The sequence below is a fragment of the Aplidium turbinatum genome, chromosome 12 (assembly GCF_918807975.1).
Source record: "Aplidium turbinatum chromosome 12, kaAplTurb1.1, whole genome shotgun sequence".
Taxonomy (NCBI): domain Eukaryota; kingdom Metazoa; phylum Chordata; class Ascidiacea; order Aplousobranchia; family Polyclinidae; genus Aplidium; species Aplidium turbinatum.
The window spans coordinates 22,886,642-22,906,748 of NC_137483.1; the positions used below are offsets into that span (position 1 = coordinate 22,886,642).

At 39.6% G+C, this 20,107-nt stretch overlaps 3 protein-coding genes across 3 annotated transcripts in view; 1 reads left to right on the forward strand and 2 right to left on the reverse strand.

Moving 5' to 3' along the window:
* LOC145780852 (uncharacterized) overlaps positions 1–20,107 on the reverse strand; it is a 33,030-nt gene that overhangs the window by 7,742 nt on the left and 5,181 nt on the right. The window contains exons 4-11 of the mRNA XM_082592499.1: positions 17,687–17,835; positions 15,314–15,398; positions 9,852–9,943; positions 7,609–7,645; positions 5,873–6,002; positions 5,438–5,544; positions 4,171–4,318; positions 1,201–1,312 (exon numbers count right to left, since the gene is read on the reverse strand). Of these exons, the coding sequence (XP_082448625.1) occupies positions 1,201–1,312; positions 4,171–4,318; positions 5,438–5,544; positions 5,873–6,002; positions 7,609–7,645; positions 9,852–9,943; positions 15,314–15,398; positions 17,687–17,835 (860 nt within the window). The remainder of the gene's footprint in view (positions 1–1,200; positions 1,313–4,170; positions 4,319–5,437; positions 5,545–5,872; positions 6,003–7,608; positions 7,646–9,851; positions 9,944–15,313; positions 15,399–17,686; positions 17,836–20,107) is intronic.
* LOC145781234 (zinc finger BED domain-containing protein 5-like) lies at positions 2,240–3,394 on the reverse strand. The gene has a single exon (XM_082593011.1). It carries the CDS (start codon positions 3,392–3,394, stop codon positions 2,240–2,242), a length of 1,155 nt encoding a protein of 384 aa, XP_082449137.1.
* Positions 18,686–19,840, forward strand: LOC145781235 (zinc finger BED domain-containing protein 5-like). The gene has a single exon (XM_082593012.1). The coding sequence runs from the start codon at positions 18,686–18,688 to the stop codon at positions 19,838–19,840; it is 1,155 nt and encodes a 384-aa protein (XP_082449138.1).

Sequence of the window (20,107 nt, forward strand, 5' to 3'; positions counted from 1 at the left end):
ATCTTGATTTTATTTAGACCTAAAATAAAATTTGACTCAATTTTGACCTAACGATTTTAGTATGATATATATTTGAAGTTTTGATAAAGAGATTAGGTTTTAAATGCTACAGAAAAGCATTAGCAAGAAAGAAAAGTTGTTCCATTTTGTAGTTAGCTATTCGTTGTATAGATTCCGATACAGTTATGCTTTCACGCAACAACAACGACGAAGGATTTGAAGTTACTTTTGCAACAAATAAGCACTAAGTGTTATATATTTGCAATTCAACCAGTTATTTTAATTGAAATTTTAATCTATGGTATTATTTTTACAGAATTGCAAGGGTTAAAAATCATTTAAGAAATAAGCTGTATGTAAGTTTTGTCTTCATTTTGACCCACAAAAGTTGCCCAAGTTATCCCTGCACAATCGAAATTTCCCCATGGCCCATGTCTGGTGAGATAAAAAAAAAAAGTCCCACAAACGTTTTTGACTCCACCAAGTCCCACTCATACAATAATTCGTAAGCTGGTTTAACTCGCGTGATCGAACTAAAAGAAGTCCGCAAAGACGTGTTGGTCTGACTTATGACTAACAGTAACACATCCAACAAAAAACATGCAAACTTATCTACCATTAGCAGACATCCTCAAAAACAGCTGATGCAATCGCAACCTGTTCTGGTAGAAAATCAATCCTTTTTACATCTACGTGACGTTGGCACACGTTAAATCAATATACACAGATTAATTTTCTGGCTAAAATAGGCCGCGCTAGTGCTGGCAGTTCAAAAAACTGACCTATGACGACTTTGCAACCTGTTAAGTTGTTCATAAACGCCACTAATTTGTGATGTCATCAGCGTTTTGCCAAGTTGGTATTACGTTAGGAAAGGCCTCCTGCACACAACAAAAGAGCAAAGGCAACACAGACAGTAAAATTTGTCATTTTTACATTGATTCAACGTCTACGGACGTCTGTCAATGTAAAAATGACGGATTTTGCTGTCTGGGAAGGACATGACATGAACTTTTAAATCTAACGAGATCAAGGTTGCAGACAGAAAAACGACGTGAAGTGATGGACGAAGATGCGTTAGATCATGAGAAAGATAAAAGATGGAATAAAAATCGAAATGAAGGGAAGGTCGGAACCGCAACATGAATTATTAAATGAAATAAAATAATAAGAATGAAACATGAAAACATCAGCACTCACCACAGGTTGCAAGGAAACATTGTCAAAGCAAGCAACAGGCTGTGATGGTGGAAGGACCTTGGCACATTCCCACTGCTCGCTCGATAGTTGCTTGTCACCATCCACCAAACCACTGGAACACAGATTCAGTTCTTTAAAAAAAGTTTAATATTTCAAGGAACAATCTAGATCAGGGGTTCCCAACCTTTTTATGTTCTCGTACCACTTAGCCACCACGGATTGTCCACACGTACCACTATTTTCAAAACAACTAATTTGATCCAATATTAAATTATTTGCAAGATGATGAATCTGGATGTAAAGTCAGCGAAAGTAGCAAAATTACCAACAAAACATCACAGAGGCCATTACACCACACAGCACAGAACGCATCAGAATAACAAAGAAAAAGACACAACTAAACACAAACACAATACAACTAAATTTAATGAGATTTTTGTTTTTGTTTATCTTTCACCAGTTGATCGATGCGTGGCATAACTTTGCTAATAGCACATCTGAAGTCACGTCCAAGGGCACTTAGTCGGTTTCGATTTTTGATTTGATGTTCATAAGAATAGAAAATCCCTGCTCGCATTCCCAAGTAGAAGGAAAAATCAGTATAATAGTTGTGGAGCAGCGTGGGAAGCTAGCGTTGGGTATGAAGAAGCCATACTAAGCCAGAAGTTTATTGTAGAACATTCTTTGCGTTGTTTTTTTTGCTGTCTGATCCTCCTGCATGTCTATCAGTTCCTCTTGTTCCCCTGTACCGACAGGTAGGTCGGCTGGGTCCACTGAGAAAGGATCTGTGATGTATGGGCAGCTTGTGGTAGGCTATCTGGAAAGTAATGCTGCAATTCAGCAGTTAGCAGCGAGAGGTGCTGGGTAATTTCTCAGGAAAAGTCATCACTGATTTCCATTTCAAGGGCTGACAGAAATTTAAAGATACCACAGCGCTTGTTTTCCACATTTTTCCTCCATAATTCCACCTTTCGGATAAAAGCTCCCAGTTTTGAAACAAAGTCTACGACAGTGCAGTTTTGCCCTTGAAATGACAGATTTAAATGATTGAAAGCTTTAAATATATCCGACAAATAAGCCAATTTGCAATGAATTCCTCATCCTCCAGATCGTTTTGAAATTCATGGTCTTTCTGTTGGAAAAATAAAAGTAATTCATTCCTCATTTCAAAAAGACGCTTAGTTGTAATTCCTCGAGAGAGCCAGCGCACTTCTGTGTGATAGAAGAGACAAGTGTGGTCTGAGCCGAGATCTTCACAAAGAACCTTAAACAATCGAGTATTTAAAGCTGATGTTTTAACAAAATTTACGATTTTGACTACCCTGTTCAAGTACATTAACAACTTTGCAGGAAGAACCTTTGTGCAAAGAGAAAACCTGTGTATGAAACAGTGAACACTTATGACGCTAGGTGACACAGCTTTAACATAGGCTTGAAATCCAGACTTTCTACCGAGCATAGAGGTAGCCCCATCTGTCGTACATCCGACAAGATTTCCCCAATCCAGTTCATTTTCCTTGAAAAAATTATCCAAAGAGTTGAAAATATCTTTTCCTTTTGATGTAGTGGACACCTCATGATTCAACAATAATTCCGTTTTTACAGCATCGTTCTGTGTCAAGCGGACGTAGACAAGCAGTTGGCAGCAGTTTGTGACATCTATGGATTCATCAAGTTGTAAGGCAAATCCAAACTTCGAATCTCTTACTCCTGCAATCACTTGGTCAGTGATATCAACTGACATTTCCTCGATGCGTCGTTTCACGGTATTGTTAGAAAGCGATACACTATCCAACTTTGCCACTGAATCTTCTCCAATCAAATTTCTGACTAATATCTTTGCTGCTGGCAAAACAAGTGACTCCGCAATGACATGAGATTTTTTGTTTTGGGCCACCAGAAGAGATACTTCATAGGATGCCTTCACAATTCCGGCATTATTTCGGTAAAACTGGCCTGTGTGATCCATGCGCTGTCGCTTCACGTTCTCCCCAAGTCGCTCAAAATAACTCTTATCTCGATTCATTTTATCTGCATGATTGAACTCAAAATGCCGCTTAAGCAAACTTGGTTTCACAGCTGCATTTGAAAGAGTTTTCATACAGATCACGCACTGAGGTAAGCTATCTCCACGATGTTGAATAGCAATGAAGCCATACTTAATATAATCTGCGCTATACTTTCGCTTCGACATTTTCCAATATTTAGACAAAAGTGTAATGCTGTTCAGGTCTCAGCCACTACACGTCGGAAAACCAACATCAGAATAAATGCAATTCTGCAATTGCACAGACCACATTGTACACGTAATAGTTTCGTCACAGACACCGTTAAGTTCGCACAGGAGCATTGTATTAATAACAATGACAGCAGGGAGCACGATGCGACAACAGTAGCTTACTGAGTGCAGAGAATTTAGTATCGAAAGAAATAAAAGTGTTGTTCGGATATTTTAGAAACTCAATATTAAATAATTGTTGCAATAGGCCTACTTTGTTTGACAATACTACTACATATCGCATGCAACGGAGAGCTGCTCGCGTACCACCTGAAAAGCTCCCGCGTACCACTAGTGGTACGCGTACCACCGGTTGGGAACCCCTGATCTAGATTTTCTGATCGAGCCCAAGCAACAACAGCAATGGAGTGAAAATTTAATAATTGCCATTTTTTAGAAAACGCTTATAAAATCGTTACCAATCAAAATCATTTAGAGTTAGACACTGATTAAACTTTGAGTATCCAGACCTCAGCATCCGTTCAATTATAACTTGCTCAAGTAGAAGATGAAGAAACAGAGTGTTGTTTGTAACTTGTGTTATAGTGTTAGATATAGTAACAAAAAGAACACATGAATCTAAATGTTCCTGATTGGCACATTACAAGATGAAATACAAGATATAGCCTATATGTATACTATAGTATAGTAGGCTATACTATAAGACATACCTACTATAAGATAAAAGATACCTGATTACGTAGTGAACGCAAACCACGCACTGGGCCTTGTGGTTCTTCTGATTAGCAATGACAGTTGCTTGTGTTACCACCCAGTGGTAGCCGCCCGTCTTCGCCATCACTCTGTACTGGCCCGTCTCCACTTGGCTCAGCTTAAACACTGTCAATCAGCTTCTGGTTAAGAGCGACCAACCATAATTCAATGTTAAATGCCGTTGGATGAACGCTTCTGTGCGGTTTCATTAGGGAGGTTTCATGTTGAGCACACCGCCGGTCACCCACTCAGTTAATCATTCCATTTTTGCATTGATTCACCATCTGCAGATGTTGAGTTTGCAGAAGGGGATTAAGAATTGAATGCTTGCTGGGTAGCCACGCAAGCACAGGGCGTCAAACAACGTCAAAATAAGGAACTTTTTATGCCCGGGTTGCGCTTACCGGCGACTTGTCACCTTAGTGATATTAAACATTTTGTAAAAACCCATCAAATTGACTGACGTTGCTGCAAGATGATGCGGAAGACCAGCGGTGAAGATGCCTCCTCATCACTGCGGAAACTATGCAATAGACGACTATCAGAAGCTGGGGATAGGGGTGGCACTGGGGGAGTTTAAATTATTTAGCTTCAAAACTCGCGTTCAAGAAACAGCCTTAAACCACATGTATATTTTGCTATTGTGGGAGTTGGTAACTCCGCTTCAAGTGATAAGATCAACGGCTGGACGCGGCTATGTCAAAAGCTTCTCTTCTATTTAAATTCCTACAAATATCAAAATGAAAGTTATGTTATAAGCGCTGCGCTGAGTTCAACCTTGCTTTCACTATTTTTGGCAAGTGCTTTAAACAAAAGATCTTTATAATAGTTATCATCTTCATAAAAATCATAGGGAAATAAAGCATGGTGCGGATAGCGGTATGCACATTTGTTGGATTTGTTACACCGCTGGTGGCATAAGTTCATTTACAAGTCCATGTAAGCTTCTTCTGCTGCGCTCACACAAACACAATCCTATCGATCGCCTTACTTACGAAACCAGAGGCATCATGTTTTCACCCGGCCGCTATGACGTCTGTGTGCTTGTGAGCTCACTATCGTGAAATGTGGAATGTAACTCACGTGAGTTTAATGGTAAAAACGTGAGGACGAAGTTTCAAAGCAACAATGAATACAAGTAAATGACTTTCCAGGCAAGCATTAGATGTCGAGTCAAGAAAATGCTGTTTTATTTTCAGGCAACCCGTGCAGCGACGTATTTGTATTAAAATATCCAGAACTTACATTTTTGGAAAAATCCCCCTACCGACTTCAGATCAGCAACATGGCAAAAGTCGAAAAAGGAATGATTGAGCATGTCGTTGTCGTCGTAATCCATCAACGCTGCCAACCTGGCAAATAAAGGCGACCGTCATGACTGTCCCTCTGTGCTGCGATAGGGGCTTCCAAAAACAAACTTGATCTACTATCCAATCAGATTCAAGCATCATACTTATCGACAGATTGGCGACACAAATTCTAGTGATGGTAATATCCTTACACCAAAATCCGTCATAACAATACGCATTCAGTATAGACAGAATGTTACGGCAATTTTTAATTTAAATCGAAGTTCCCTGTTTTGTCACAACACTGTTGTTAATCTACTGTTGTTACTCTAACGACGTTGAAACAACATGAAACTCAGCAATGCTGCATGCTAATTGCTAGCCTGTGCACCTTTCATCGCAATACGTGAACTTCATATCCGGCGAATGTTGGGTGACGAAGGTTTTGCTGTCAAGGAAGTGTTGGATATTGGATGGGTGAGGAATTGGTTCCACATGAGCAACCATGTATGACGCATCAGCTGTAACGACAGAGCAGTCGTGAACTTGAAAACTCGGAAACCAAACAATTTAAGTAATTTTCGGACGTGGTGTTGAATAAGTGAAGGTTTTAACCTCACTCAAAGCAGCTACATCAACGCAGCAAAACAATCAACTCTTTAAAAGATTAACAATCAACTTTCATACGCCAACCAATAGTTTCTTGGGTATGAAGCAGTGACCAGTGAAAAAGTTAATAGTTCATTTCCGCTCTGGTTTTAACCTGGACCAAGCGAAATCAAGGGCTATTTTGTTTAATTTTAAATGCGTGGTAGAACAACGGCCTCAGCATTGAAGCATCGCATTGTTACAAATTAATAAAATCACTCAACAGAACCAAAACAAAGAGTAGATCCGTTAAAGATCACCCTGTTTTCCAATATAAGAAGACCTGTGCAATTGAAACAATAGAACAATGCGACCATTACCGACTTCCATACAACACATGCATCAGATACGGCTTAAAGATCAAAACACAAGTTTTGCTATCTCAGCATAAGATGTAATAGTTATGTTTCCGTGATTATGAGACCGCGGCAAGGAGTTCAATAAATGTGTAGTAAGTATGGTGGTCTACTACTCTACAGTATGTTAAAGTTGACAGGATGACTGGAAAAAAAATTACTTCCTTCCTGCAGCTCACATTTGCTACGATTATGCGCAAGCCTTTCAGACCTGAGTAAAGAATCATCTTACATCATAGTAGTTGTAATCATGATCATGGACCGATCTAGTGTTAGACCTCCAAAAAAGTGTAACAAAGAAAAAACAACGAGACTTTGTCTTGTACGTAATACGAAAAACCAAGTGAGAGTAAAATTACCAGATAATAAAAGCCACGCGTAGAATCACTTTAGATTTTAAAGACGTTGGATTTATAAGAAAGCGACACCTATCCACCATTCATCGGTTATGTAACTCTACTGAGAAATAGTGCGATTATGCCCAAGCTGAAGTCACTCACAACAAACTTCACCTAAACACTGCCACAATCAGCGAATCCGCCATCTATTTAACGTCTTGCCATGTTAAATCAATGTAAAAGAATTATATTTCTGGCTGCAGATTGAGACATAGCATTGTCATGAGACAACGACATGTAAACGTCAATTTATTATTGTTCTTGTTTCTTGAGGATATACCAAACCAATAAAGTTGAACAAATGCACATAAATCGAAACCAGTTAAACGATTAGTTCTGTCATGGTCTCAAAACTGTAAGTTAAAACAATTTCCAAGAAGAAAAGTCGCTATTTTTACACTGTTTCAACATCGCGAGGTGTTGAAATCACATAAAAAGCTAACATTTGTCACTTGAGCAGTGTAACACAACCGGTGTTCATAATAAGTTTGGAAACATTTGGAAAACAAAATTACTGGCAAAATAAACTATCACAGAGATGTGCAGCCAAATCAGCATAAAATGATATCTCAGCAATTAGCTGTGTGCAATGTGCATACTTTGCTGGATTGATCATCGGATCCTGGTCATACTATGAGTGACAAACACAAAGCCAAATGAATCAAATAGTTGATAAACAGGCAGAAAAAAGATAAAAGATAGAAATTCGTTATTTAAATCCTTACCTGAGAATGACTTGACCATTCCACTGCATCGCAACACCTGCAGTAACATGTATCGTGTTTAATAACGATCGACACACAAACAGCATATGTAGGCTATGTATGAGGTCGTGGTGGACAGTCGTTGACGTGGCAAGTTGTAAATCAACTTTCGAGCACAAATAGATCACATGAAAATAGTTGATGGGGAATGAGAATTGTGCGGCTTTGGGAGAGATGAAACTTTGCAATATCACAGACTGATAATTACAACCAAGTTAATGGGGTTAATAACAAGATTCAAGCAATACTATAAACTAACGTACATGTTGAATTTGAAAGTGTTCAACAAAACTCTATGCCCTCATGAGCCTCATCAAAAGAATTTTCGTCATTGGAGCCTAACCACCTTCTCCACCACAAGATCTCTGCTCTCCCAAACGAGCACCCCCGTCGACTGAAATCAAGACACCCATTTGTGCCAGCCGCTCAACTTCTTATCAACGAAGCTGATGTACAAGACATCTCTGCGGCTGTTTGGGCGGACCATAAATGGAATTCTGAATGGAAGTCAACCGCCACCAGACTCTATTCGTTGATCTCCGACGCCGACACACGCCCCATCGGTCTAACACTACCAAGACAGGCATGGGTGCGCCTCAACCGTCTCCGTACGGGCGTCCGGCTTTTCCGCTCAACCATGCACCAATGGGGAATGGCCTCTTCCTCCTCCTGTGAATGTGGTGCCGAGGAACAGACCGCAGACCACATCATCAATGACTGCTCCATCTTCAAGCCACCTAACGGAGTGGAAGGTCTGCGTGTCATGGATGATGAAACCAAAGACTGGCTGCTCTCTAGTAGCCTTCCAGTGTAGTCCGGGAACATCGTGAATCTGGGGTGGTAAAAGGATAGACCCTCGGCCCCAGACGCTCACACGACGACGACGAAAAATAATCTGATATATCTATACAAAACAACTAAAAATACTGTAATATTACATGACTGTGAGAGATATTACAATGTGCAGCATCAACAGCTTGTTAGTGTTGCAAATTGTAACATTTCTCATAACAATTCACTAGTTTTAGAAAAAAAACTCTTGAAAACAAAAGTTGTGAGAACAGTTGAAAACCAAATTCATAACATGAAAGTCGCGGTCGTGACAACGTTGAAACAATGTGCAAGTAACATTCTTGGGAAGGTAAGCGTGGTTGTCCTTTTTGTGGCCATGGCTTCGTTTGAAAGTGAGTGAGATAAGTGAAACAATCGGAAAAACTTGGCTAAAATAAGATGTCCTTGTGAAAACGGCTTCACAAAGCACGAAAATATGAAACATGTCTGCAATTCATTTGTGTATACAAAAAGACACTGGCAATTTTAGTCATATCATAAACTGAAGAATAAACTTTACAATAAAAAAATTGTTTTTTAATGAAAGTAATGTGTTTCCGGTGATATTTTGGTAAGTTTGGAAAAGAGCAATATTGTTTGAGCCTACGTGAAGTCTTTACCAAAGACGATGGCGGCAGCACATCATGCACGACCCACAGCATGGGAGAATATCACATGCAAGGCAATCCTCATAAACACAGCCTTCTGCTTTTCATTGACACAACCTTTTTATAAGCTGATTCGACGTAAAAATGGATATTTCTGCCACTTTTAATATGATTTTAAAGAAAAGCGCTAAGAATTTCGTCAAAAGAATGCAAATAAATAAAACTGTAATTGCGTATATATATAAACCCAACTGTGACGAAATAAAATAAACAAAGAGCCGTGCAGGCCATGAGCAACTAAATAATTTGTCCGAAAAGCAAGTGCCTGTTTATTTTAAATCAACTTCTACCTCAATATTTTGCATGATTGTTTTTGTATTGATTTATCAGCAGCCGTGTGTGTATAACGACAGCCTTGCTAGATGGAACAACACACAACCACGCCAACTGTACAATATTTTGACACCTTAGTGCAGTTCAATGTTTTTCTAAATCAAAGTTCGCTTGATGAAGCCAATAATAATATCAGCAATGCATAGGATGATACCCTGTAAACATTTAATGATTCGTTGAAGTTTTAGATTTGTGATCGCCCATAGAGGAAGTGCCTTAGTGCCTGATCCTTTCTATGACTTAGCATATTTTCATTAATATCCCAGGGTACCATGGGCTATCCCATTTTCTTTTAATGCAAACTTTCAAAAAGGGAAAGTAATCGACCTCAGTACCCAATGGAATAATCCCATGCATGGTTATACAGCTTACCTTGTAAGATGCCGATTTCAAGTTGATGCTTTTGCCATTGATGGTCAAAGTGCTCTTAAGCCTTAGGAAGAAAGATTTACGCGCAGACGGATCTGAAACATAACGTTAATCAAACGTTAAAAAGTTGCAACAACAACGTGGAATCACTGAGTCAACGAAAACTAAACAAACAGCGACCTGCAGCTTTGACTAAAATGGTTGTTTGATTGGCAAAACAAGTTGCAGGAAGAGCACATTTCTCATAATTGAGAAACTAAACCACGCTCTTCTAAGAGAGATAAGTGATTTCCACATGAAATTCTTCCAACTAGAAGCAACTGATATGTTTTAGACCAGGGGTCACCAAACTACGGCCCGCGGGCCGGAACCGGCCAGCGAACTGATTTTATCCGGCCCGCCACGAGCTGCGGAAATAACAGCTGCATTACAACTGTTAAGGAAAACAGTTACCAAACTTTTTGTAAAGGACTGACGTTGCTGTTTATCATTAGGCCACCACAAATGGGGACAGCCTAGACCAAATTTGGAAAGATGTAATGTTTTTTCAAGAGCACGATGCCCTGTAGTTTATCACAGCAGGGGATAACTTTTCCAGCAACCTTTCGATTTTCATTTGCTATTCCACCGCTGACTTTGTTACTTATTGTGCTCAATTCAAGTCAATGGAGAGTCTAAATCAGTGGTTCCCAAAGTGGGCGCCAGCGCCCCCCTGGGGGCGTTTGCGACCATAAAGGGGGAGCTGGCTATAAAGCGGTTGATTGGGGGGCGCTAAGAGTAAATCGGGGCAGTTACAAGAAGAGGATTGCAAAGTAAGCTATTTTTTGTTGTGCAATTATGTTGGCAACGTCGCTTCGCAGTACCTTACAAGTTTGTTGAGGTCGTAACGCATGACTTACTTTGAAGCACTGCAAATATGCAAATCCGATCTTTTGAGCGCTTACTACTCCACACCGAAGTACGATGGCTTTTCAAGGGAAATTGCCTTGCACGATTTTATTCGCTGTTTGAAACTGTCGTGGAATTTCTATAGAGTTGTTTTTGATCCTAGCCTTGCGAATGACGTCCTGGTTGTGAGAAATGATATCACCTACTTGTCAGACATATTTTCCAAAGTTAATGAATCTATCCCTTCACGGTAACGAAGTAAATCTAATCAAGGTGAAATCGGCACTGTCTGGGTTCAGTAATAAACTCGCGTTGTATCAGCGAAATTTAGCTAGACGAGAATTTTTCCAAATTTCAAGCTTGCATCAACTTGATACCAGTGACAGAGGCATATCTGATGTTGATGTAGAGACGTACAGCAATCATCTTCAAGAAGTACATAAAGACATGGGAGTTCGATTCCAGGATGTATTTCAGTTAGAAATCTCTGACTGGATAATCGACCCATTCTGTGATATTTCCGAACATAGAATTCTCGAGAAGGAGCTGATAACATTGCAAGGCGATTTTGCACTCAAACCGAAGTTCAATATCTCGTATCAATCGTTCTGGTGACAGAACCATATCAAAGAGAAATACCCTCACGTGTGGAATCGGACCAAAGTTTTTATCATAGTCTTTCTCAGCTCATACTTGGTGGAGCGTGCTTTCAGTGTGTGACAACGCTTCTGGATTACAAAAGAAACCGTCTTGACATAGTCAGACGGGGAGACTTAAGATTGTTTCTATCCAAACTAAAACCCGATATCAAGAGGCTGATGACATTGCACCAACCTCATCTGTCTCATTAGAGTTGGACTTTAAGTTGTAATGAATGGAAAATAACCGTGGTTTTACTTTCTTTGTCGAGGGGGCGTTTGATACTCTGTTCGTTGTCCAGGGGGGCGCTATTAAAAAAAAGTTTGGGAAACACTGGTCTAAATAGTCGTATATCTTTTCGCAATTTGCATCCGGCCCGCACTCCGCAGCTGTTAATCTCGCAGCAATCCGGCCCTCAGAAAAAAAAGTTTGGTGACCCCTGTTTTAGACCAGGGTCTCAAACTTAAATTGCTCTGAGGCCCAAATGAATACTTGTAAATTAACACGAGGGCCGCAACACACAACAAGAAGTCAACAAACAAAATAACACAGTTAAAACTCAATCAAAAGGTAGTAAGAACACACCAAGAATTAAATAATAGGAGATGTTCTACTGGTGCAAATTGAGCTAAACTATCACAAGATGTATACAGTGACAATTTGCTTTTATTCCGACGTTTCGTCAATCAGACACGACTGACTTCTTCAGGGGCTAGACCAGGTAGTGACTACCTGTCTAGCATGGCAAAACACAGGACCATGTTGTTGAAACCAACTAAACACGCAAAATGAAAATTCAACTCTAGACAAAATTATCGCGCGCAAAGTTTGTATTAAGTTAGAAAAAAGGGAAGATTTAAATTTTAACAATTGACAACCCAGACAAAAATCTGTCATTTTTACATCTACCCAACGTCCGCAGACGTTGAATCAATGTAAAAATGATGGATTCTGCTGTCAGGGAAGAAACTGAAATACTGACAAGAGAGGAGGATGAACGGCATGAGTCATGATGAAACGAGTTTAAAAACGCACTACTGCACAATTTTACAATCAGCGTGAAACCAATTTAAAAAACGTAAAATAACCACTTACAATAGTTTTTTGTAGATAGCAGGAAAAGAGATGCCATGTTCCGGGCGTTGATATTTGAAAGCTCTTTTGTGTTCATTAATGCGAGATTTAAGATCTCGTTTTGTTTGGCTAACATTCTGCTCCTTGCATGCATGCCATAACTTCAGACCATAGAATAACTTGGAGCAATTCTAAAATTCTAAAAGTTGAAAGTGATTATAGAAAGCGAATGTTTTCTGAAAGTTGGTTCATCAATCAAAAGCCTCATGTAATGAATCGCAATGATGGCATCTCTTTTCCTGCTATCTACAAAAAACTATTGTAAGTGGTTATTTTACGTTTTTTAAATTGGTTTCACGCTGATTGTAAAACTGTGCAGTAGTGCGTTTTTAAACTCGTTTCATCATGACTCATGCCGTTCATCCTCCTCTCTTGTCAGTATTTCAGTTTCTTCCCTGACAGCAGAATCCATCATTTTTACATTGATTCAACGTCTGCGGACGTTGGGTAGATGTAAAAATGACAGATTTTTTGTCTGGGTTGTCAATTGTTAAAATTTAAATCTTCCCTTTTTTCTAACTTAATTCAAACTTTGCGCGCGATAATTTTGTCTAGAGTTGAATTTTCATTTTGCGTGCTGTGTTGCCAGATTGGGCTACTTATCGCAAATTGGGCTACTTTCCATATGTGATTTGCGACAAAAAATTGAGCTTGGCGACTTGCGACTTTTTGGGCTACTTTTAAATTTAGATTGGCGACAATATAACAAGATTGCGACTTTTTTACATCGGAAATTTCTTACTAAAGTAAGTTTCGCTTGCAGTCTACTGACAGTTTATTTGTAGTTTACAAATTTTACAGCACATTCTCATGTTTCCAAGACGTAGCAAGGGACATGGTTGAGTGAGTTTCTAGACTATTCTAGCGTTACGTTATCTCCGTTCTATGTCTTTACAGTTTACTCTTACTGTAGAAGTCAGAACGCAGAAGTGCTTGAAAAGTAGTGTGCTGAAAAAGTAGTGAGAATCTAATCTGTACCCGATAGAGCCTGATGTGAACGTGCCTTAATGTACCGGTAACTCTGTTGCTATTTAGCAGAGTAATTTGTGCAATTTCACTGGGTTTGTTAAGTTGCAGCCAGTGTTAGAACGCCTCACGGGGGGTCTGGGGGGCGAAGCCCCCCAGAAGTTGGAAAACATAGTTCTCGCGCTCCTGCTATAAATTGGGCTACTTTGGGAGCAAATTTGCTACATTTTTGGCTACTTTTTTTTTCAAAATCTGGCAACTCTGTTTGCGTGTTTAGTTGGTTTCAACAACATGGTCCTGTGTTTTGCCATGCTAGACAGGTAGTCACTACCTGGTCTAGCCCCTGAAGAAGTCAGTCGTGTCTGATTGACGAAACGTCGGAATAAAAGCAAATTGTCACTGTATACATCTTGTGATAGTTTAGCTCAATTTGCACCAGTAGAACATCTCCTATTATTTAATTTAATGCCTGGTGAACAGCCTCATTCAATTTTCAACACACCAAGAATGTTACATCGCACGAAAAAGTAGTAAGAACAAAAGCTGTACGAACGCAAAACACAAACGAAACGACAGACCTGGAGAGTAAAAATCTTGCAATCAACTTTCAAAAAGCGAGGAAAAAACTAAACCCTTTAAGAACTGACTTCAGCAAATAGCCAAACGCCAAGGTTATTATTGCGATTACGACACAATAAGTAATGTGATTGTGAGGCAATGTTATTGTGATGTAACAAAACTAACAATACGAGTTTCTCGCAGGCAATAAAAAAAGCAAAAGCAAAAGTAGTAGTGCTAAGCAGTCGTGTGAAGTTTGATGGGCATTTTTGGATTAACTTTTCAGAACCTCAACCCATTTTATCTTTCGTAAATCTATAGAAAAAAAAGTGCACTAATGCGGCCCGCGTGTTTGAAAGCCTTGTTTTAGACATAGTAATGGGGCTACACAGATCAAAGTCACGTACTTATCCATAAATGCAAGAACCTTCAGATCGAATGACAATCTGTGGACAGGGCATTAACACTCGCATTTTCAATTCATTGTTTAAAAGTTTGGATAGAATAATTGCACAACCAGTCATAGTGAATGACATCATCAACTTGATGCCTGAAGACGTTTAAGCAATATAAATAGTATGATTTTGCACGCCTGGCTTGAGGTTGTTCCAGTGCATTGCACAAAAAAGTTACTTCATTTTGAGAAAAATTACTGGGCTACCGAAAGTAATTGATCAAGCGACTGACGTGGAACAGGTACGACAAGAGTTTGAAAAGAAGAATGCGTATGACCAAACTTATTCGATACATTTTCAAAGTATTTGAAGTTACAAAATTTAGCTGATACCAACCATTTCTGGTTGAAAGCAAGTCACGCATCAGGGATACAAACAGAAAAGAAATGTATTTCAAGTATATATTTACAGTAAGCACAATTAAAAGGACGTGCTACAATGCAATAGAGCTAGATCGTAAGCTTCGTTGTTAATTGTCATAAAAAACGTAAGACGTAAGTTGTCAGTAAAAACGTAAGACTCGCAAGACTTGCGTGGGTCCGGCTTAACCGCCTACGAACCGGCGTCGGTCGCTTTCGTTCAGACATGTGCAGATGGGGTCTGGCTCCCTCACCGGGATGCGAGTGTGGCGCCACAGACCAAACAGTAGATCATGTCGTCCATGACTGCCCAATCCATCAACCACCACATGGAACGCTTGGACTGAAGGCCCTGGATGACGAGACTGTCGAGTGGCTGATGACATCATGTCCAAACATATAGTCCGGAAGAACAGCTCATACGACGAAGAAGAAGAAAAAAAAATAAAAAACGTTTACAAAATACCTTTTTGGTCGAAGAAACAGTTCCTGACGTCATCATGGTCACCCTCGTGTGCGTACGTCAGTATGCTCTGGCCAATCAGGTCAAGCTGCAAGAAAGTAGCGCTGGGTAAATATCTTGAGTTGAGTTATTTGTGGCATGTGTCAAATACTGTATGTGCTGTTATTTAGAACTAAGAATGAATCATAATAACAAATTCTGTCAAGCAATTCAAAGATAACGAAGATAACCGATAATCGAAGACAACACAGTGCTGCCTTTCATTCATCCTAATTGCTTTTCAACAGCGCGATCCAGACAAGGAGTGCAGCCTGTTTAGCAGCGTATGATTTACACGTCATTGGATATCACGTGATATTGCGTCATGCCGCTCAGTCAAGCCAAAGGTCGGCTATGTCAACAATGGCGGCTATCAATGCTTCGGTAAAGTTGGTATCCCAGACAGCAAATCAACCGCTTTTACCCTTGATTCAACGTCTGCAGACGTTGAATCAATGTAAAAAAACAGTTGATTTGCTGTCTAGAATGGAACTATACCTACCGCAATCCAAGTACATGCCGCTATCATTCACCGACCTGCCCGCAACTCAGTCATTTTATACAGTAATTTAACTTCTGCGAAAGCAATAGCAAAAACATTGATTTACTGACTGGGCCAGGGTTGCCAGATTGCTGAAAGCATTTTTAGCCACACGACACAACAAAATTAGCCAAAATAAGCCAGTCCCTAATGAAAATCAAAAGTCATATGAAACAATTAAAACACACTTCAATTAAAACAACAAACACAATTAAAAATTCATGCAAACAATGTCACATTCTTGTTCAGAAAGTTCTCCAAGATTAATGGTTCTGGTATATTCCTGTATTTAGTTCTTTAATTGTTCAAGTGGCTAAAACTCAATCTTTTTCTAGTCAAGGCCACCAGAAATTAGCCACAATGGCTAGTTTTAGCCAAATCTGGCAATCCTCGACAGGGCTGCCGCAATGAACTTCACAAAGCTAGTAGCAACTGTCTATCGATGATGCACAACAGGCTTTTCTTATTATTGAGATATGTGCATTGTGCAGCCGAGGACCTACAATCAAGCATTTTCCCAATAATTTTAGTGCTTTTACTGTGCAATTTTAGTGATTCAACGTCAATTTCATCATATTTCGTCAAACCACTGAAAATTGATAGGCTATCAATCAATAAGATCATGTGTATAAGTTGAAAGCTCGGTTGTTAGGGCCCACATAGAAGTGGCTCTCCTAAACTAGATACAATCATGCGTGCGTAAGTCTGAATGAATGCATGTCGCAGAGTTGGCAACCCCACAAAATCTTGGTCAAATATGATCAATGGTTGGGTATCAGCATCCATTATGAGGCTGTCGCCATGTGGAAGCTCAGTGAGAGCAGCGGCCTTCCAAATCAAAACATTTAAGCTATGTCTCCTAGCCACAACGTGAGACAATGTTAAATAAATCTCATCAAATAAACAAATTGAAATTGGCTCAATGGAAAAGCATATGGCGAGTAAACAACCATGTCACGCATCACTGCGTAAAGGGGTGTGTACAGCGTCATACAGATTAATGTCGTGCACTCATTGGATCAAATTTCGCGCTGATCTGGCATCTTTTTTTGTTTCCTGACGTCGATATTACTTGCAATCAACGCTTTTATCTTTTCACCAAAACCACCTGTGCACGAACGCGCACAAAAAATTTCCGAAACATGTTAAAATTGGCATTTAGATTGAATACGAAATCTGTTGGGACAATGGCAGTTGGCAATAATACGCTTTTGGTGGAAGTATTTGCACAAGTTGCAGGTCGAACTGGACTTTTAGGCAAGGGGTTGGGTTTAAAGTCGAGTTCATTATGCTGTTCTGTATTCCGCCTAAATTCCTGTCCTACACTGTGTGAAAGGAAATTTATCGGAAAACTTCACACAGCAGAAACTAATTAAACAGTCACTTTCAGGAATAATGACATGGCGGGCACATTTCACTAAAAGTATTGCAGAGTAGTATAAAACTGCACTTTGCAGATGATAGATATTGTGGATGATGCGTTTCCTATAAAGTTTCATCTAACTATAGCCAATTATACGAAAATCCCTCATGATTTTATGACGTATTATCATCACTTCCCAGCTTTTTCCAGCAGACATTTTGATGCATGATGACAATATATCGCAACAAAAAAGTAAGTAAAGGTGTAGCAATAAGCCTTCCATGTGAGTTGTGGGGTAACTAGACCATACGTCATTTGCAATACAAATAAAAGCAACACGGAAGAACAAAAAATAAATTACTATGTTAAAACGCACAAAACCCATCATTAACCAACGTCGTATGTATGGTACGTAATAGAATAACCGGTTTACCTTTGAAAGGCCCAAATAATGCTTGACGTTGTCAGATGCGTAAAGAATGTCAAGGTCCGACGACAAAATCAAAACGAAAGCGTTCAAAGCGTTGACATAGTCCTCATCTGTCACCGCGGTGACGTCATCAATGAATTCTTGTTTAATCCCTGAAAAGCGAGTGGAAGATAGTTAATAAAGCATACGGCATGGCCGGTGAGAATTCAAGGAAATCTCTTGGACTTGTATGTGTGTCCTGATCAACATTGCACCATACATCGATGAGATGGATCCGAAGCGACCCTTTGGTTGAGAAGCAACAGAACCCAGTTCGTGCTTCGAAAGCAATTATGAGGAAACATGAAAACTGATTGACACAGAGGGAAAATAACTTTATTGTGTAACTTTATACAGAAGAGCGAAGACATAGCCTATTGAAAATGAAGACAACACAACCCTTATGATACTCTTTTGTTTTCATGATGACACTGCTTTAGAAATATGATATCAACAACTAAAGGTTTGGCTTCGTCAGTGAGCTGCAAATGTTTCGTTTTGAAATTGATCAATAAACCTTCGTGAAAAATTCCCTTTGTTCTAGAGTCTAGACCAGGGGTTCCCAACCGGTGGTACGCGTACCACTAGTGGTACGCGGGAGCTTTTCAGGTGGTACGCGAGCAGCTCTCCGTTGCATGCGATATGTAGTAGTATTGTCAAACAAAGTAGGCCTATTGCAACAATTATTTAATATTGAGTTTCTAAAATATCCGAACAACACTTTTATTTCTTTCGATACTAAATTCTCTGCACTCAGTAAGCTACTGTTGTCGCATCGTGCTCCCTGCTGTCATTGTTATTAATACAATGCTCCTGTGCGAACTTAACGGTGTCTGTGACGAAACTATTACGTGTACAATGTGGTCTGTGCAATTGCAGAATTGCATTTATTCTGATGTTGGTTTTCCGACGTGTAGTGGCTGAGACCTGAACAGCATTACACTTTTGTCTAAATATTGGAAAATGTCGAAGCGAAAGTATAGCGCAGATTATATTAAGTATGGCTTCATTGCTATTCAACATCGTGGAGATAGCTTACCTCAGTGCGTGATCTGTATGAAAACTCTTTCAAATGCAGCTGTGAAACCAAGTTTGCTTAAGCGGCATTTTGAGTTCAATCATGCAGATAAAATGAATCGAGATAAGAGTTATTTTGAGCGACTTGGGGAGAACGTGAAGCGACAGCGCATGGATCACACAGGCCAGTTTTACCGAAATAATGCCGGAATTGTGAAGGCATCCTATGAAGTATCTCTTCTGGTGGCCCAAAACAAAAAATCTCATGTCATTGCGGAGTCACTTGTTTTGCCAGCAGCAAAGATATTAGTCAGAAATTTGATTGGAGAAGATTCAGTGGCAAAGTTGGATAGTGTATCGCTTTCTAACAATACCGTGAAACGACGCATCGAGGAAATGTCAGTTGATATCACTGACCAAGTGATTGCAGGAGTAAGAGATTCGAAGTTTGGATTTGCCTTACAACTTGATGAATCCATAGATGTCACAAACTGCTGCCAACTGCTTGTCTACGTCCGCTTGACACAGAACGATGCTGTAAAAACGGAATTATTGTTGAATCATGAGGTGTCCACTACATCAAAAGGAAAAGATATTTTCAACTCTTTGGATAATTTTTTCAAGGAAAATGAACTGGATTGGGGAAATCTTGTCGGATGTACGACAGATGGGGCTACCTCTATGCTCGGTAGAAAGTCTGGATTTCAAGCCTATGTCAAAGCTGTGTCACCTAGCGTCATAAGTGTTCACTGTTTCATACACAGGTTTTCTCTTTGCACAAAGGTTCTTCCTGCAAAGTTGTTAATGTACTTGAACAGGGTAGTCAAAATCGTAAATTTTGTTAAAACATCAGCTTTAAATACTCGATTGTTTAAGGTTCTTTGTGAAGATCTCGGCTCAGACCACACTTGTCTCTTCTATCACACAGAAGTGCGCTGGCTCTCTCGAGGAATTACAACTAAGCGTCTTTTTGAAATGAGGAATGAATTACTTTTATTTTTCCAACAGAAAGACCATGAATTTCAAAACGATCTGGAGGATGAGGAATTCATTGCAAATTGGCTTATTTGTCGGATATATTTAAAGCTTTCAATCATTTAAATCTGTCATTTCAAGGGCAAAACTGCACTGTCGTAGACTTTGTTTCAAAACTGGGAGCTTTTATCCGAAAGGTGGAATTATGGAGGAAAAATGTGGAAAACAAGCGCTGTGGTATCTTTAAATTTCTGTCAGCCCTTGAAATGGAAATCAGTGATGACTTTTCCTGAGAAATTACCCAGCACCTCTCGCTGCTAACTGCTGAATTGCAGCATTACTTTCCAGATAGCCTACCACAAGCTGCCCATACATCACAGATCCTTTCTCAGT

Excerpts from the sequence above, each read along its gene's own strand:
- LOC145781234 (XM_082593011.1), bottom strand. The coding sequence starts at position 3,394 with ATGTCGAAGCGAAAGTATAGCGCAGATTATATTAAGTATGGCTTCATT.
- LOC145781235 (XM_082593012.1), top strand. The coding sequence starts at position 18,686 with ATGTCGAAGCGAAAGTATAGCGCAGATTATATTAAGTATGGCTTCATT.